The following is a 12,754-nucleotide window of genomic DNA, read 5'->3' on the forward strand; positions in this document are numbered from 1 at the left end:
TCATTGTACTCATTGATTAAAAAATATATACATATGTCGAAAATGAAAAATAATTCAAACACAGAAAAAATGTTTCCTTATCTGAATTTCAAATCTATTTTCTAATAAATAAAAACATGATGGTGGAGGGGCCGCTCTTTGAATACATCCATGGGGGCAGCGCTCCGGGGGAGGCGGGGTTGACCCGGGCAGAGGGGCGGGGCAGTTGAGAGGTCAAAGTTGATTTCATTTTGTCTTTTGTGCCAAGCAGAAGAGTGGAGTCCGATCGAACAGCGGCGTCTCTTCCCTCTTCCCCGGATCCTTTTAAAACTCCCTCCCGAACCTCTCCCCTTCTACCCTTGCCACCCTACCCACCCCCTGAACACTCTTCAAGGGACGGTTCGGGTAAGACCTCCAGAAATACGGCTTTGTTTCTCTTTGCCTCCCCCCCCCGCCGGAGTGAAGGACAGGGATAACTCGGCGTGCCTCAGTGCGCTCCGTAGGCCGCGGGATCAGGCTATTTCCTGGATCAGGCGATGCTAACGCTAGCGACCTGGATGGAAAATTACAGAGCTGTATTTAACTTTATAGCCGACCAGGAGTTAGTTGCTAGCCGCTGGTTTTCCACGCGTGTTTTACGGATGTTGCGGTTAAATACTCCCGCTGCCTAGTGTTTCCTGTAGGTATTAATTTAGGAAGTTACGGTGGGAATGTAAAGATGCTAACTTAGCCTCCAAATCTTGCTTGCGTGACTAGCTGTGATGCTCATTCTGAAGCAGGATCTGCGATGTTAATGTTATCCTGTGAGCCCTGTGTTGCTACTATGAATGTACACTCGACACACTTTTACTGTAACATAAAGAGGACGTTTGGTAGCTTGCATTTTGGTGTTTAATATAAATCTAAAAGCTATGTCGCCACAGCTGTTTAATGCCAGGAAATAGACATTGGCCCAGGGAGACAGTGGGTCATTGTGCTAACGTGAATGAGTGGACCCGGACCAGTCTAACGTGAATTACTGAACTGAAACGCCTCATTCTTTTAACGTGGCTGGTTCACGTTATCAAAGTACAGCACCGTGTTAGCTGCATGCACTGCTCCATTGATCTGCACTGACAGCAGCTTCTTAGTAAACAAGGCTTTCTGTTGAGATGTCCTCATAGTTTCCAGCTGCTATATTTGTCCCTGATGGTCACATTTTCCACTCTATTGCAGACATTCAACCAGTGACCAAAGACCCACTTTGTTGGCCGGCTTAACTCTGGATTCCACTGCAGCAATGGACTCAAGTCTGGTTGAAGGAGGACTTAATGTCACCTTAACCATCAGGCTACTCATGCATGGGAAGGTGAGTGTGTCTGCATGCTTTGTTTGGTGACAAGTTCAAATGTGAGCCTCACTTTAAGTCTGTATTCACTCCTGAGTTTAATTAGAGCACGCTCGATGAACACAAACATCTGTTTCACTGATTTTATTGCTTTAACGTGCATTTTCGTTCTTCTGTAGGAGGTTGGAAGCATCATTGGCAAGGTGAGTTGTTTATTCTGCCAGAGTGATTGCTATCTGCATCTTGCCCCTCGGTGTGTTTAGTAAACATTTGTGTACTTGTGCTTCCCTCACAGAAAGGAGAGTCGGTTAAGAAGATGAGAGAGGAGGTAAGATGCTGTAAAAAAAAAAGAAAGGACACGCTCATCATATCGCATCACATGACAACGCTGTGACTGATTGGATATTTCCTGTTTTGTTCCCCCGTCCATGCAGAGTGGAGCTCGCATAAACATCTCAGAGGGGAACTGTCCGGAGAGGATCATAACCCTCGCGGGACCCACCACCTCCATTTTTAAAGCCTTCTCCATGATCATTGAGAAACTGGAGGAGGTTAGATCTGCTCACTGCATCCTGCATCATGTTACAACATGTTATAACAACAGAATTCACAGTTTTTGAAACGTCTAACTCTTCTTGTCATGTCACCTTCTCTCCAGGACATTAGCACCTCAATGACTAACAGTACAGCCACCAGCAAACCACCGGTCACCATGCGCCTCGTTGTGCCTGCCAGCCAGTGTGGCTCACTCATTGGCAAGGGTGGCTGCAAGATCAAGGAAATCAGAGAGGTGCGTCATCATATTTCTTTATCATTTGTTAGGTGTGTGTCTGTTAATTGATGTGTCCTAACACTTGTTATTTGTTTGTTTGTGTCTTTGCAGTCAGCAGGAGCTCAGGTACAAGTAGCAGGGGACATGTTGCCCAACTCAACAGAGCGTGCCATCACCGTTGCAGGGACCCCACAGTCCATAATCGAGTGTGTCAAGCAGATCTGCGTCGTCATGCTTGAGGTACAGACGCTGGCTTTTGTAATGCTGCTTTGACTTTTTTGGGAATTTGTGATGTCTGTTATTGATACTCCTGATGGTTTGTTATTTTCTGTGTTACTGTTGATGTTTCTTCAATAGCCAATGGTGGATATTTCTGCTTTCTTAGTCTCCACCAAAGGGAGTGACCATCCCGTACAGACCCAAACCCTCAGGCTCTCCCGTCATCTTTGCAGGTGGTCAGGTAAACAATGTTTGTTCTCTAGATTGTCATTTACAATATTTGTCCCACCTCGGGATGGCTCGCAACCACTGTTTCTTGTTCAGTACCAATATTGATACAGTAACCTTGAGTATCCGCCCATTTTTCTCCCTCTCTTAAACAACAAATCTGTTAATACATTGTATGGATGCACTTCGTCTAACATAGCTATCTAAAAAACATCAGGCTCAAACCGAAAAAATATTTAAGTCCCTTAGAGGAAGAAATAAATAGCACACAACAGGACTCAGTTAGGCAATTCTACTGCTTCTTTTTATTTAAACCTTTTTCCGTACACAGAACTTTTAGCAGCATTTTTGACTGGTCAGCACCATTCAAACACTCAGCTTTATATATCACAACACATAATGTAGCCTCAGTAACATAGCAGAACAAAAGTTGCTGTGTCAGTCTCTTCGAATTTCACTAGCTGTTTTTGGAGTTGTTGCAGCCTGATTTCATGGCAGCCTTTCTAAAAAAAATTGCAATGCTTGTTGCGGTGTTTATAGATGTTTTTTTGCAGTGAAATGGTTGTGGTGCTGTCACGCATTCAGAGCGTGTTTATTATGAGCATTCAGTGTTTCCCCCAGAATTAGAATCTATTGGTGATTGTAGGGGGACAGGGGCAGCAACAGCTCGTAGATGATTAGCTGTTTTCCGGAGCTAACACAACACAACACAACACAACGTAATCTAATCCCTACTCATCTTATTTTGCCGCTTGAGCCGAAGCACTGCAGTAGCAGTTAACATATGATACTGAGCTGCTGATCTTATACTGACACCGAAACAGCCCGACTTTCTCGCTAAACCTATTAACAACTGCTGGGTAGTGTTAGCCATAGGCCCGTTTCCACCGCAGGAACTTCGGGGTAATTTTACGGGGCCGGGGCTGTTGGTGCGTGTCTCCACCACAGGGGCTAAACAAGTCCCTGCCTTGGAGTAGGTACTCAGAACGACCCCGAAAAACTCCTGGCTGGGGCTATGGGGCTACTTGGTGCTGATTGGATATACTCAAGGGGGGATGTGACGTCAACAGAAAGCAACAAAATAGCCGGCATTTTTAAAACTCAGCAGACGAGAGTTAGCTTGTTCATAGCTTCCACCGCCATGTAAACAAACTCAATAACAGGTCCGTGGAAAAAAATATTTTTTCCAGCGGATATCTTAGTTACAACATGATTGAGCTAGCAAAGCAGTTTTGTGTTGCTATGTGTGGTATTTATTCAGTTTTGGGAAATCACGATGTCTAGAAAGCATCAGTGGCTGCAGCTGACAGGGACAGCTAACAGCAGCAGCAAAGCTAACATCAGGACGTCATCTGTTAAAAGCCTCCCGTTGTAGGATACGACATAACTATTCCAGTTAGCTCAATCATGTTGTAACTAAGACATCCGCTGGAAAAAATATTTTTCCCCGGGCCACTTCGTGAGTTATTACAGACACTGCTATCGGCTAACAGCTAACGGCGTCCCTACGTCACCCGGTCAAAATGGTCGCACAACGATTACGTCACATCCAGAGCCCGGTAACTTTACAGGAACCTTCCTCCTACTCCGCTCTCTCAGTGGAGACACGGCGGTTGAGAGGGCCGAGCGAGAGAACGTTCCTGTAGTAGTTCCTGTCCCTTAAATAGTACCAGGAACTTCTTCAGTGGAAACAGGCCTCATGTTATGCTAACAGTAAGCCCTGTCACTGTGTGTTTGAGACTTTGTCCCATGCAGAGAGCTCTGCTCCTGCAGCAGTAATCTCATGATAAACAGAGAGGAAAAAGGGGCTGAGCTATTCAATACGCTGCGCACAGCTCTGCAATAAAATGAGATTTTACCTGTTTTAAACAGTCAAATTTGCAGTAAAGTTGCAGTGATTGGACAAAGATGCAAGTTCACACCGAATTCACTGGGTTTGGCTGAATTTGCGTTAATTTTTGCAATTGAGGGACTGTAGTGTACCATAACTTAAACATCAATAACTTAACATAAAAATAATAACATCTCCAGTATAAAATGTACAGTAGGACACAGTACAGAACAGTAGACATGGCATCTTAAAGGTCCAGTGGTTTGAATTTACGGGCATCTGTTGGCAGGAATGGAATATAATGTTAATAACTGTTTTCATTAGTTTATAATCACCATTGAAAAAAAAAGTTGTGTTTTCATTACCTTTGAATGAGCCATTTATATCTACATATGGAGTGGTTCTTCTTCCATGGAGGCTGCCATGTTGTTTCTACAGTAGCCCAGAACAGACAAACCAAACACTGGCTCTAGATGGGGCCATTAGCATTTTCACAGTGCAACCGTAGTTCTCCTGCATGTTAGACACACAGGAGAGGTTAAGTTGTGCATACTCAATGCAAGATGCCACTTAATCTTACATACTGGTCCTTTAAGGCACTTACAGCTGAAACTCTATGGTATGATTATACATGATACCAAGTTAACTGCATTAAAAAAGGGTAGACAGTGCAAGCTCTAAAGTAACTCTACATCTGGCATGTTCTTTTAAGGCATGTCGCACAAAACTCTGTTAAGAAGCACAAGAAAAATCATACATATCTTTGCAGTGATATTTAAAATAACCTTTCACACGACAAGCATTTCTTCATAATTGCTTCAAAAGCCTTTTCACTATACATATATTATATCATAATTCCCTCTTTAATGTCAATTTTATGTTGCCATGAAATCAACAAATTTCTCCTTCAACAACTGTACAACTTTCTAGCTAAAAGCTACATTTTACAAGGTACATTGAACACATCATGAGAATATTATTATTTATCTTTCCCCAGTATATGCAACTCATTGCAACCTCAGTCAGCAGTTAGTTACGGCTGCTAACCGCTAAGATCGACTAGCTGTTCTGCTGCCGATTTCACACGGATTTGTCGTTCATAGTGTAGCATTATCAGGGGAAAATAAGCATCTCCTGTCGTGTCGATAGTGAGTTTACTGCATCTTTCATACCGATGGCGTCCCTGGGAAGATCTCTGTTCTTCCCCAACATGTTTTCTGTTGTTCCCGGGATGACATGATGCTGTAGTCTTGAGCCCTGCTTTTTAACCCACGCAAAATACATGTGACACAAAGGAAAAAACATTGGCCACTGCCATTGGATAATGTTGTTTAATTGGCCGATAGGCTGATGGCAGCCAACAAGGAGAATATTGGCTGATGCCAATGCTGCATCCCTAGAGATTGTGGCCAATATCAGGCCAGTACCAATACTTAGTATGGGATTGCTACATCCCCAGTCCCAGCAGTGTCCACTGTTTTGTTCTGAAGCACTTCTGGTCAAAAGAATTTAATTACACTCGATGTCATTCTGGTTGCGTCTGTGCTGTCTGTAGCATGCCTGGCTTTGTTCTTGTAGCAAACCAAGGACAGGGGACTGATGGATATTGGAGTACACTGTGTGTGACACTGCCACACCCTCCTAAGTGCTGTTCTCTCCTTGCAGGCATACGCTGTCCAAGGGCAGCACGCCATTCCACAGCCTGATGTAAGTGAAGGGCCCTCTGTAAGTGATCCAATATATTTGCAACTTCGGTCCTGGGAAGTCATGCCACCTTCTTATTTCATCCCACTGACTCTTTAATTTTCCTCCCACTGCCTGATATCCATGTAACAACTCCAAACATTAAACTTATTTAACATCTTAACGACTATTTCTTTTTACCCCTCTAGACTAAATCACCAGCTCCATGTTGCATTTCACATTTTCCTCCCATCATCACCGTCACCACTTACAAAAGGGAAATAATTACAAAATTTCAGCTTTGAAATGTCTTCTAGATTTTTCCTCATTCATGCTTTTCGTTTGTTTGCTCTCCGCGTCCTTTCCTCCATTGTTTCAACAGCTCACCAAACTTCACCAGCTGGCCATGCAGCAGAGCCCCTTCCCCATTGCACATAGCAACCAGGGCTTCCAGGGTAGGTGGACAGATTGAACGAGGGAATGTGATTACTGTAGATTTGTAATAATCCACCTCGTCAACAGTCTCATGGGCTTTCTTTGCGTTTCTTCAGCTGGGATGGACGCCTCTGCACAAACTGCCTCCCATGAGCTGACCATTCCAAACGATGTAAGTCGCATTTATCTCCTATTTATTGTTCTTTGCAGAGAAATGTGATGCAGTTTTTAAGCAGCTTGTTTTCCTGCTGTTTGTGAGATTCACAGTGATGATGTGCTCTTTTTTCCCCCCCTTCCTCAGCTCATTGGCTGCATCATTGGCCGTCAGGGTGCAAAGATCAATGAGATCCGTCAGATGTCAGGGGCTCAGATCAAGATTGCCAACCCGGTGGAGGGTTCCACTGACAGAACGGTCACCATCACTGGCACCCATGCCAGTATCAGCCTGGCTGAGTACCTGATCAATGCCCGGTAAGAGGCTTTATGCAGCCGCAACACATCCATCACAGAGCAGCCAATCGACAGGAGCACAGTGGTGTTTTAGGCCTGACTGTTCACTTGGTATCTGTAGTTCTAAAACTCTCTGTAGTGCAGTTTACAAAGGTACAATCAACATTCACTATGGATGCAACGATACACACAATTTAATTTTTTATATTTATTTTGAAAAATGTAAATATTCACCACTTGCTTATTGGCCATAATTCTTACTGTAACAGTGAAGGCACTCAAATACTGACACATTGTGAATACGGAAAAATACTTAAAACAAAGGTCAGTAAAGCTCCATCATAAGGCTCCGACCTGTGCCGTCCTTTACGGCAGCTTTCAGTCCTTTATACAGAGCAGGTACAATGGACAGATTAAAATGCACATGTGATGGAACATTGTAGTGGGGCTCAGACAGTTTGAATACATGCTCTAATTTGGTGTTTTCTACAGCTGCGTATGGTTGTATGTATGCAGCAGGTACCACTAGCATTAGTTACTTTGGCACAGTCCAAATGTTAAGGACCTCCCTGACCTCATTGTCTCCCCAGTTTGCAGACATTTCCAGCTGCTGTTCCTCTTCGCATTAATAGCCAAATGCTGCTAGCTGCTTTTAAGATCTCTGGCCAGTGGGTTGCACACATAACGCATCCTCAAAAAGTCACACTTGTCCTGTCCATGGTCCAATCCTGTCAGCTGTCCCTTTTACACAGACGTAAATTGCGGCGCTTTACCTCCATTGCCTAAAGGCGAGGCAACTCTGTCCCCCATTACACGATTGTATCTCTGATAAAGATGGCAAGGCTGAATAACAGTCCTACATTTCCCGCGTTGAACAGGCTGTTGAAAAGGGGCTAAAGACACTATCAAGCCTTCATGCTAATTAATAATAATAAGAGATAAGACTGGGAAATGAAATTGGTCAGTGTTCACTAAGGCTTTTTTTTTCACCAGACTACTGTTACTTGAGGCAGATTTTATTGGTCACTTTGAAGGTAAAAGACAGCAGAATCTTGACTGGTGCTCAAAGTCAACCACTGTAAAAACTGACCTTTCCGGTACTTATTTATTACATCAGCCAACTGTAAAATGTGAAATGTTTCTGAAAATAATGTTAAGCCCCATACGGTATGTAGGTAAGTATGTAGGTTTTAAGTACACATAAAGTAAACATAAACCCTTCCTCTTCAGCCTGGCCTTTAGACTATATGTTTTATGCCCATTAGAAAGTAATTCATTCATATTTTAAAATGTTTTTATTCCCTCTTATCTTTTATATTTCTTATTGTCTTTCTACTATCTATAATACTATCTATTTTGCTTTCTTGAGTTTTCAAATCGATTTCTTTCAAAATCGATTTTTTTTTTAACTGTTAACATTTTTACTATCTTATTATCTGCTTGTAAAGCACTCTCAGTGGCACTAGCCTGTATGAAAGGTGCTGTGAAAATAAAATGTGATTGATTTTACTGAGGCATTAGAGTGGGATGAGGGTAATGTATTTATTATTACCAGAGCATTGGACAGGTCAGTTTTTAGAGACGGGAAGTCCCACTCAGACAGGATAAAAATATCAGGAGGAAGTGGATGATAGAATATTTGTCATGCTCCTGAATTATCTGACTTATCATCGTTTTGGGGGCAGCATTTTCATTATTACCAAATGCAGAAGGTACTTCGTAATTGTCAAGGTCATTCTGCTGTGAAATCATGTGCCACAAAACTCAAATTGCCTATGACTATGCGAGACACCACAGCAAGCAATATGTCTGTGTCTAAAGATTTAACTGTGCTTTTTATTTAGATATTAAGGTATTAAAGTTTTCCTATTTTTGTGTCGTGCTCTTCAGGCTCTCTTCTGAAGCTACTGGACTCGCAGCCAACTGACATGGAGGATCTTCATCAGCACCTAACGTAACCCCTCCCCCTACTTTTTACCAAGAGGTCCCTTATTGAACTTAATGCAAAAACCAAGTACTATAAACTCACTGTTTTCTCCTCTGCTTTGGTTAGACACCTACTCGGTTGTAATTACACCATCGTCATGATATTGGTATTTTATTTATTTATTATGTTTTTAAATTCCCATTGCATATAGTTTTTAAAGACTTCCTTCTGTTGTATTTTTCCTCTTATTTTACTGTATATCTGTATGAACTTCTTGATATAGGTAAAAAGTTTTGGAAAAATCTGAAAAGGCATAAATAATGTTTTTCTTATGTCAGATTTTTCTTAGAAAATGTAAAAAAATGAAGAAAAAAAGAAACACAATAACATTATAGATGGACTGTTCTTTCCCTTTTAAATATCTATTTATTTTTATTTAATACACAGCTCCTTGTAAGAGTAGAAGTCATTGATATTTGCGATCTTCTATTTGAAGCTGTACTTCCTGAATGAGGCATTGTGGGTTTAACGGGTTCAGTGGGTGTAAATGATCTCCAGGTGAAGATGTATGCAGGAAAAACCCTTTTTAGTCAGGAGGTAATTTATCCCTTGTCGAGTGCGGGTTCAAAGGAGAATTTTAAGCTACGTTTTTGTCTCACCTCTAATTTGCTGAGTAATTGTTTTGTGTCATTCCTGTGTTTCCATCCGTTTTATTTCTCGATCAGGACTTTTGAGCATTGTTGTGTATTGGATTCTGATAAGGGTGGGTGGGCCTTGGTCACCAGGTGTGGGCCTGAATGAGAGGAAAATATTTTCTTTTCTCTGAAATTACTAAGACCATAGTAATGACGATGATGATGAAAATAACATTGAAATGTTTGTTTTAAATAGAGAAAATATTTTTTTTAACTGCAGGGCTGGGGAATGCTGCAAGGGGCAAAACTACAAGAAGACATATTGGTCTTTATAAGTATATTATGCTGAGGTATTAAATTATGATTAACTAGAAGGAGAATTATAGAATTAACACTAGTTTCCTGCTATCCTTTTTTGCCTGGGTCAGATTTTATTTTTTATTATTCTTTGCAGGATGAAGAAACTCACGTTTTTGTGCACGTTTTCAAACTATTGTAGATCTGGGTGCAATTAAATTGTTGAAGAAATGAAATGCAGAAATAAAAAAGATGTGAAATGCTTAAACAGTCGTTTGTTCGTTCTTAATGTTGTATTAACGTTAATTGACAAAGGCAGCTCACTGGACTACGCTGTTATCAGGGCTCCCTCTAGGGGTGGGAATCGCCAAAGGACTGGCAATATGATTTTATCACAATACTTAGGTCACGATCAATATTATTGTGATACTGTGATATGCTGAGTATTATGATACAATATATTGCGAATTATTACCTTTTTCCCAACTGCTTATTATTTCCCCAAAGGAAATCTTTGTCAACGTCAGTTTTACCTCAGAAGATAAAGTTTTCAGTCTGTCTATCTGACTTTAATCATTTTTATTGCGGCAAAATGTGATGCAACGTAGACAGACTGACCAACACCATCATAAAAGCTGCCAAACTAAACTGTTGGCATATTTAACGCCTTCTGAGGCCAGATTAAGCACAAGTTAAACACTTAACATGCAGATATCCCGCTAACTGAATGCTTGTGACATTCTTGTGCTGCATTTGGCAGAAGGTCTTTGGTGTTCTGCTGTAGTTTGAATAATGTGCAACAGTAGTCTCCAGTCCTCTGTGAGGTAATGTGATAACGCAAATGCTGCTGACTGAGACCTCTGCTGACCTCGCCAGGAATAAAGAAGCTTCAGCACCATCTAGCGGACTAAAAGGCAATTATTTATTATTCTAGTACCAAAAGTTGTATTAAAATGTGTATTTGCAAAAATTATACAAAGATCGATACTTGGTGTCCATGAATCGATTCCATATCGCCATGCAAAATATCACGACATTATGCTGTATCGATTTTTTTTTTTTTTTCCCCACCCAAAGTTCCCATGGTCATGGAAAATCTGGAAAAGTCATGGAATTTGCTAACCTATGTTCCAGGCACGGGAAAGTCTTGGAATTTTGTTGTGTGTATTGAAAGGAATTGTTATAGTAATCTTGCGTGGATAACCCTCCACATAATGGAACTTAACAGGAATTGTGTTTTCTGTAAGCTAGTTATTGACATAGCATAGCTCTAATATGCACCAATGTGTGACATTTTGTTTACCATCACTCATGCATCTTCATTTTCTCTCCCTCCTTGTATGCCGGTGAGCTGGAATTATGTAAGAGAAATAATGTGACAGTGTGATTTAACATGTAGAGCCATGAATCTTGCTCTGCTTTGCCCCATTACTACTTTTAAAAGTTGGTTTTATACGCTGTGAATGGCAATGAAAATTTTATTATGGGTACTTGAAAGGTTTTTAAATTTTGTCTAGGGAAATGTGGAGGAACCCTGTTGTCAAACTCAGATTTTTTTAATAACCCAAAACATAGCCCCGTCTCTTTTTTAATATACAGGGTTTTTTTACACAATATATTATTTATGTATTTGTAGTTGCATTTTGTATATTATGTATATGTACCTGCATTTTATTCCAAGCTTTTCAAAAGGAAATGCCCACTTAGCCATGAGCAGAAAGCAGTGACCGAGGTCAGAGCTGCAGTACATTAAGTGAAAGGCTAAGTTCAGATTTTTTGAATTGGGGTCACATGAGGTACTCAACCACAGTCAATGTAATATTCTTACCACTTTGCCTTCCCGTCAGATGGCCCTTTGTGACGGGGAACTGTAGCCCTGATATCACTCTCTTCAAAGCCACCAGACTCCATTGATACACACAGTAATTTTACCTTGCAGAATACTGGAGTTGCTGGTGTACCACTGCCTCAGTCGGTTGGTTAGTTTGTGTTATTGTGGGGAATCTTTTATTTAAACATAGCCATATGAAAGTTGTGAGTTAAGAAACGACACTGGAGCAGTTCGGACATGCTTAAAGTCATTGAAAATAGTCATTTATTTCTCGTTCAGCTGTCTTACGATGTGATGCAGCAACAAACTGTAGCTATGACACGACCCGTCTCTTTAAACAAACATCACACTTTCTTTTTTTTTTTAACCAATACATTATTTATTGTTGCTCATAATATTTTGCTTTCGATATAATTCCTATGTTACAGGTACAATGTGCAATGCTGTATAAAAACAAAACATTTCTATTCAAACCCAAAGGATACTTACTGTTCTACAAGTAACCACCACAGAGAAGTGCTCTATTCCTTATCTGGCTACTTCCGTAGTTATCTTAAAGGGTAAAAGGGACAGCTGAGGTTTTTTATCAAGCTCGTCAACATCGTGAACTACAGGAGTCCTTTTGGTTCGTTACTTAAAGGAGAACAACGCTGATTTTACACATCCAGATGTAAAGGGCGGGCCTATCTGCTCTTTTCTAGATCTTTCAAATGGAAACACCCAATCAGGCGTTAGCAAAAAGCAGGGATGTAGAGCAGTGAGCACTGAAAGGGTTAGTTTGGATTTCTTGAGGTGAGGTTTGAGGTACTTATCCATTGTTAGTGTGATGTCTTCACTGCTTTTCCTTGCCATCAGATAGTCCTTCCCGACGGGGAACTGAAGCTGGGTATCTATGCTTTTACCTGGCAGAACACGGGAGTTGCTGGTCTACCGTTGCCTCGACAGTGAAGTTAGTTTGTGTGATTATGTGAGTCTAAGATCTAAACCAACGTGGCGTCCACAGCAGTACATTTTTTTTGTTTCTGCACTGGTTAGGGGGTTAGAAGAGCTAATTTGGAAGATCAGTGACACACAATTCTCAAAGAAGGCTTGGCTCAGTCACAAAGAGGCACATTAGGTGGGCTACGTCATCATGCAGAA

General features: G+C 41.2%; 1 protein-coding gene across 2 annotated transcripts; it reads left to right on the top strand.

Moving 5' to 3' along the window:
• The first annotated feature begins 220 nt into the window (after nucleotides 1-220).
• LOC117258455 (poly(rC)-binding protein 2-like) lies at nucleotides 221-10,051 on the top strand. 2 transcript variants are annotated; one of them, XM_033629384.2, is made up of 13 exons: nucleotides 221-384; nucleotides 1,195-1,327; nucleotides 1,486-1,509; nucleotides 1,602-1,634; nucleotides 1,741-1,857; nucleotides 1,965-2,096; nucleotides 2,190-2,318; nucleotides 2,464-2,538; nucleotides 6,022-6,063; nucleotides 6,422-6,494; nucleotides 6,591-6,646; nucleotides 6,776-6,945; nucleotides 8,815-10,051. In XM_033629384.2, exons 2-13 carry the CDS (start codon nucleotides 1,259-1,261, stop codon nucleotides 8,849-8,851), a joined length of 957 nt encoding a protein of 318 aa, XP_033485275.1. In that variant the 5' UTR covers nucleotides 221-384; nucleotides 1,195-1,258; the 3' UTR covers nucleotides 8,852-10,051. The 2 variants fall into 2 exon arrangements, with proteins under 2 accessions (XP_033485275.1, XP_033485274.1); XM_033629383.2 differs by having other exon boundaries at nucleotides 222-384; nucleotides 6,022-6,081.
• The last annotated feature ends 2,703 nt before the right edge of the window (nucleotides 10,052-12,754 follow it).

The sequence above is a fragment of the Epinephelus lanceolatus genome, chromosome 8, assembly GCF_041903045.1.
Source record: "Epinephelus lanceolatus isolate andai-2023 chromosome 8, ASM4190304v1, whole genome shotgun sequence".
Classification (NCBI taxonomy): Eukaryota; Metazoa; Chordata; class Actinopteri; order Perciformes; family Serranidae; genus Epinephelus; species Epinephelus lanceolatus.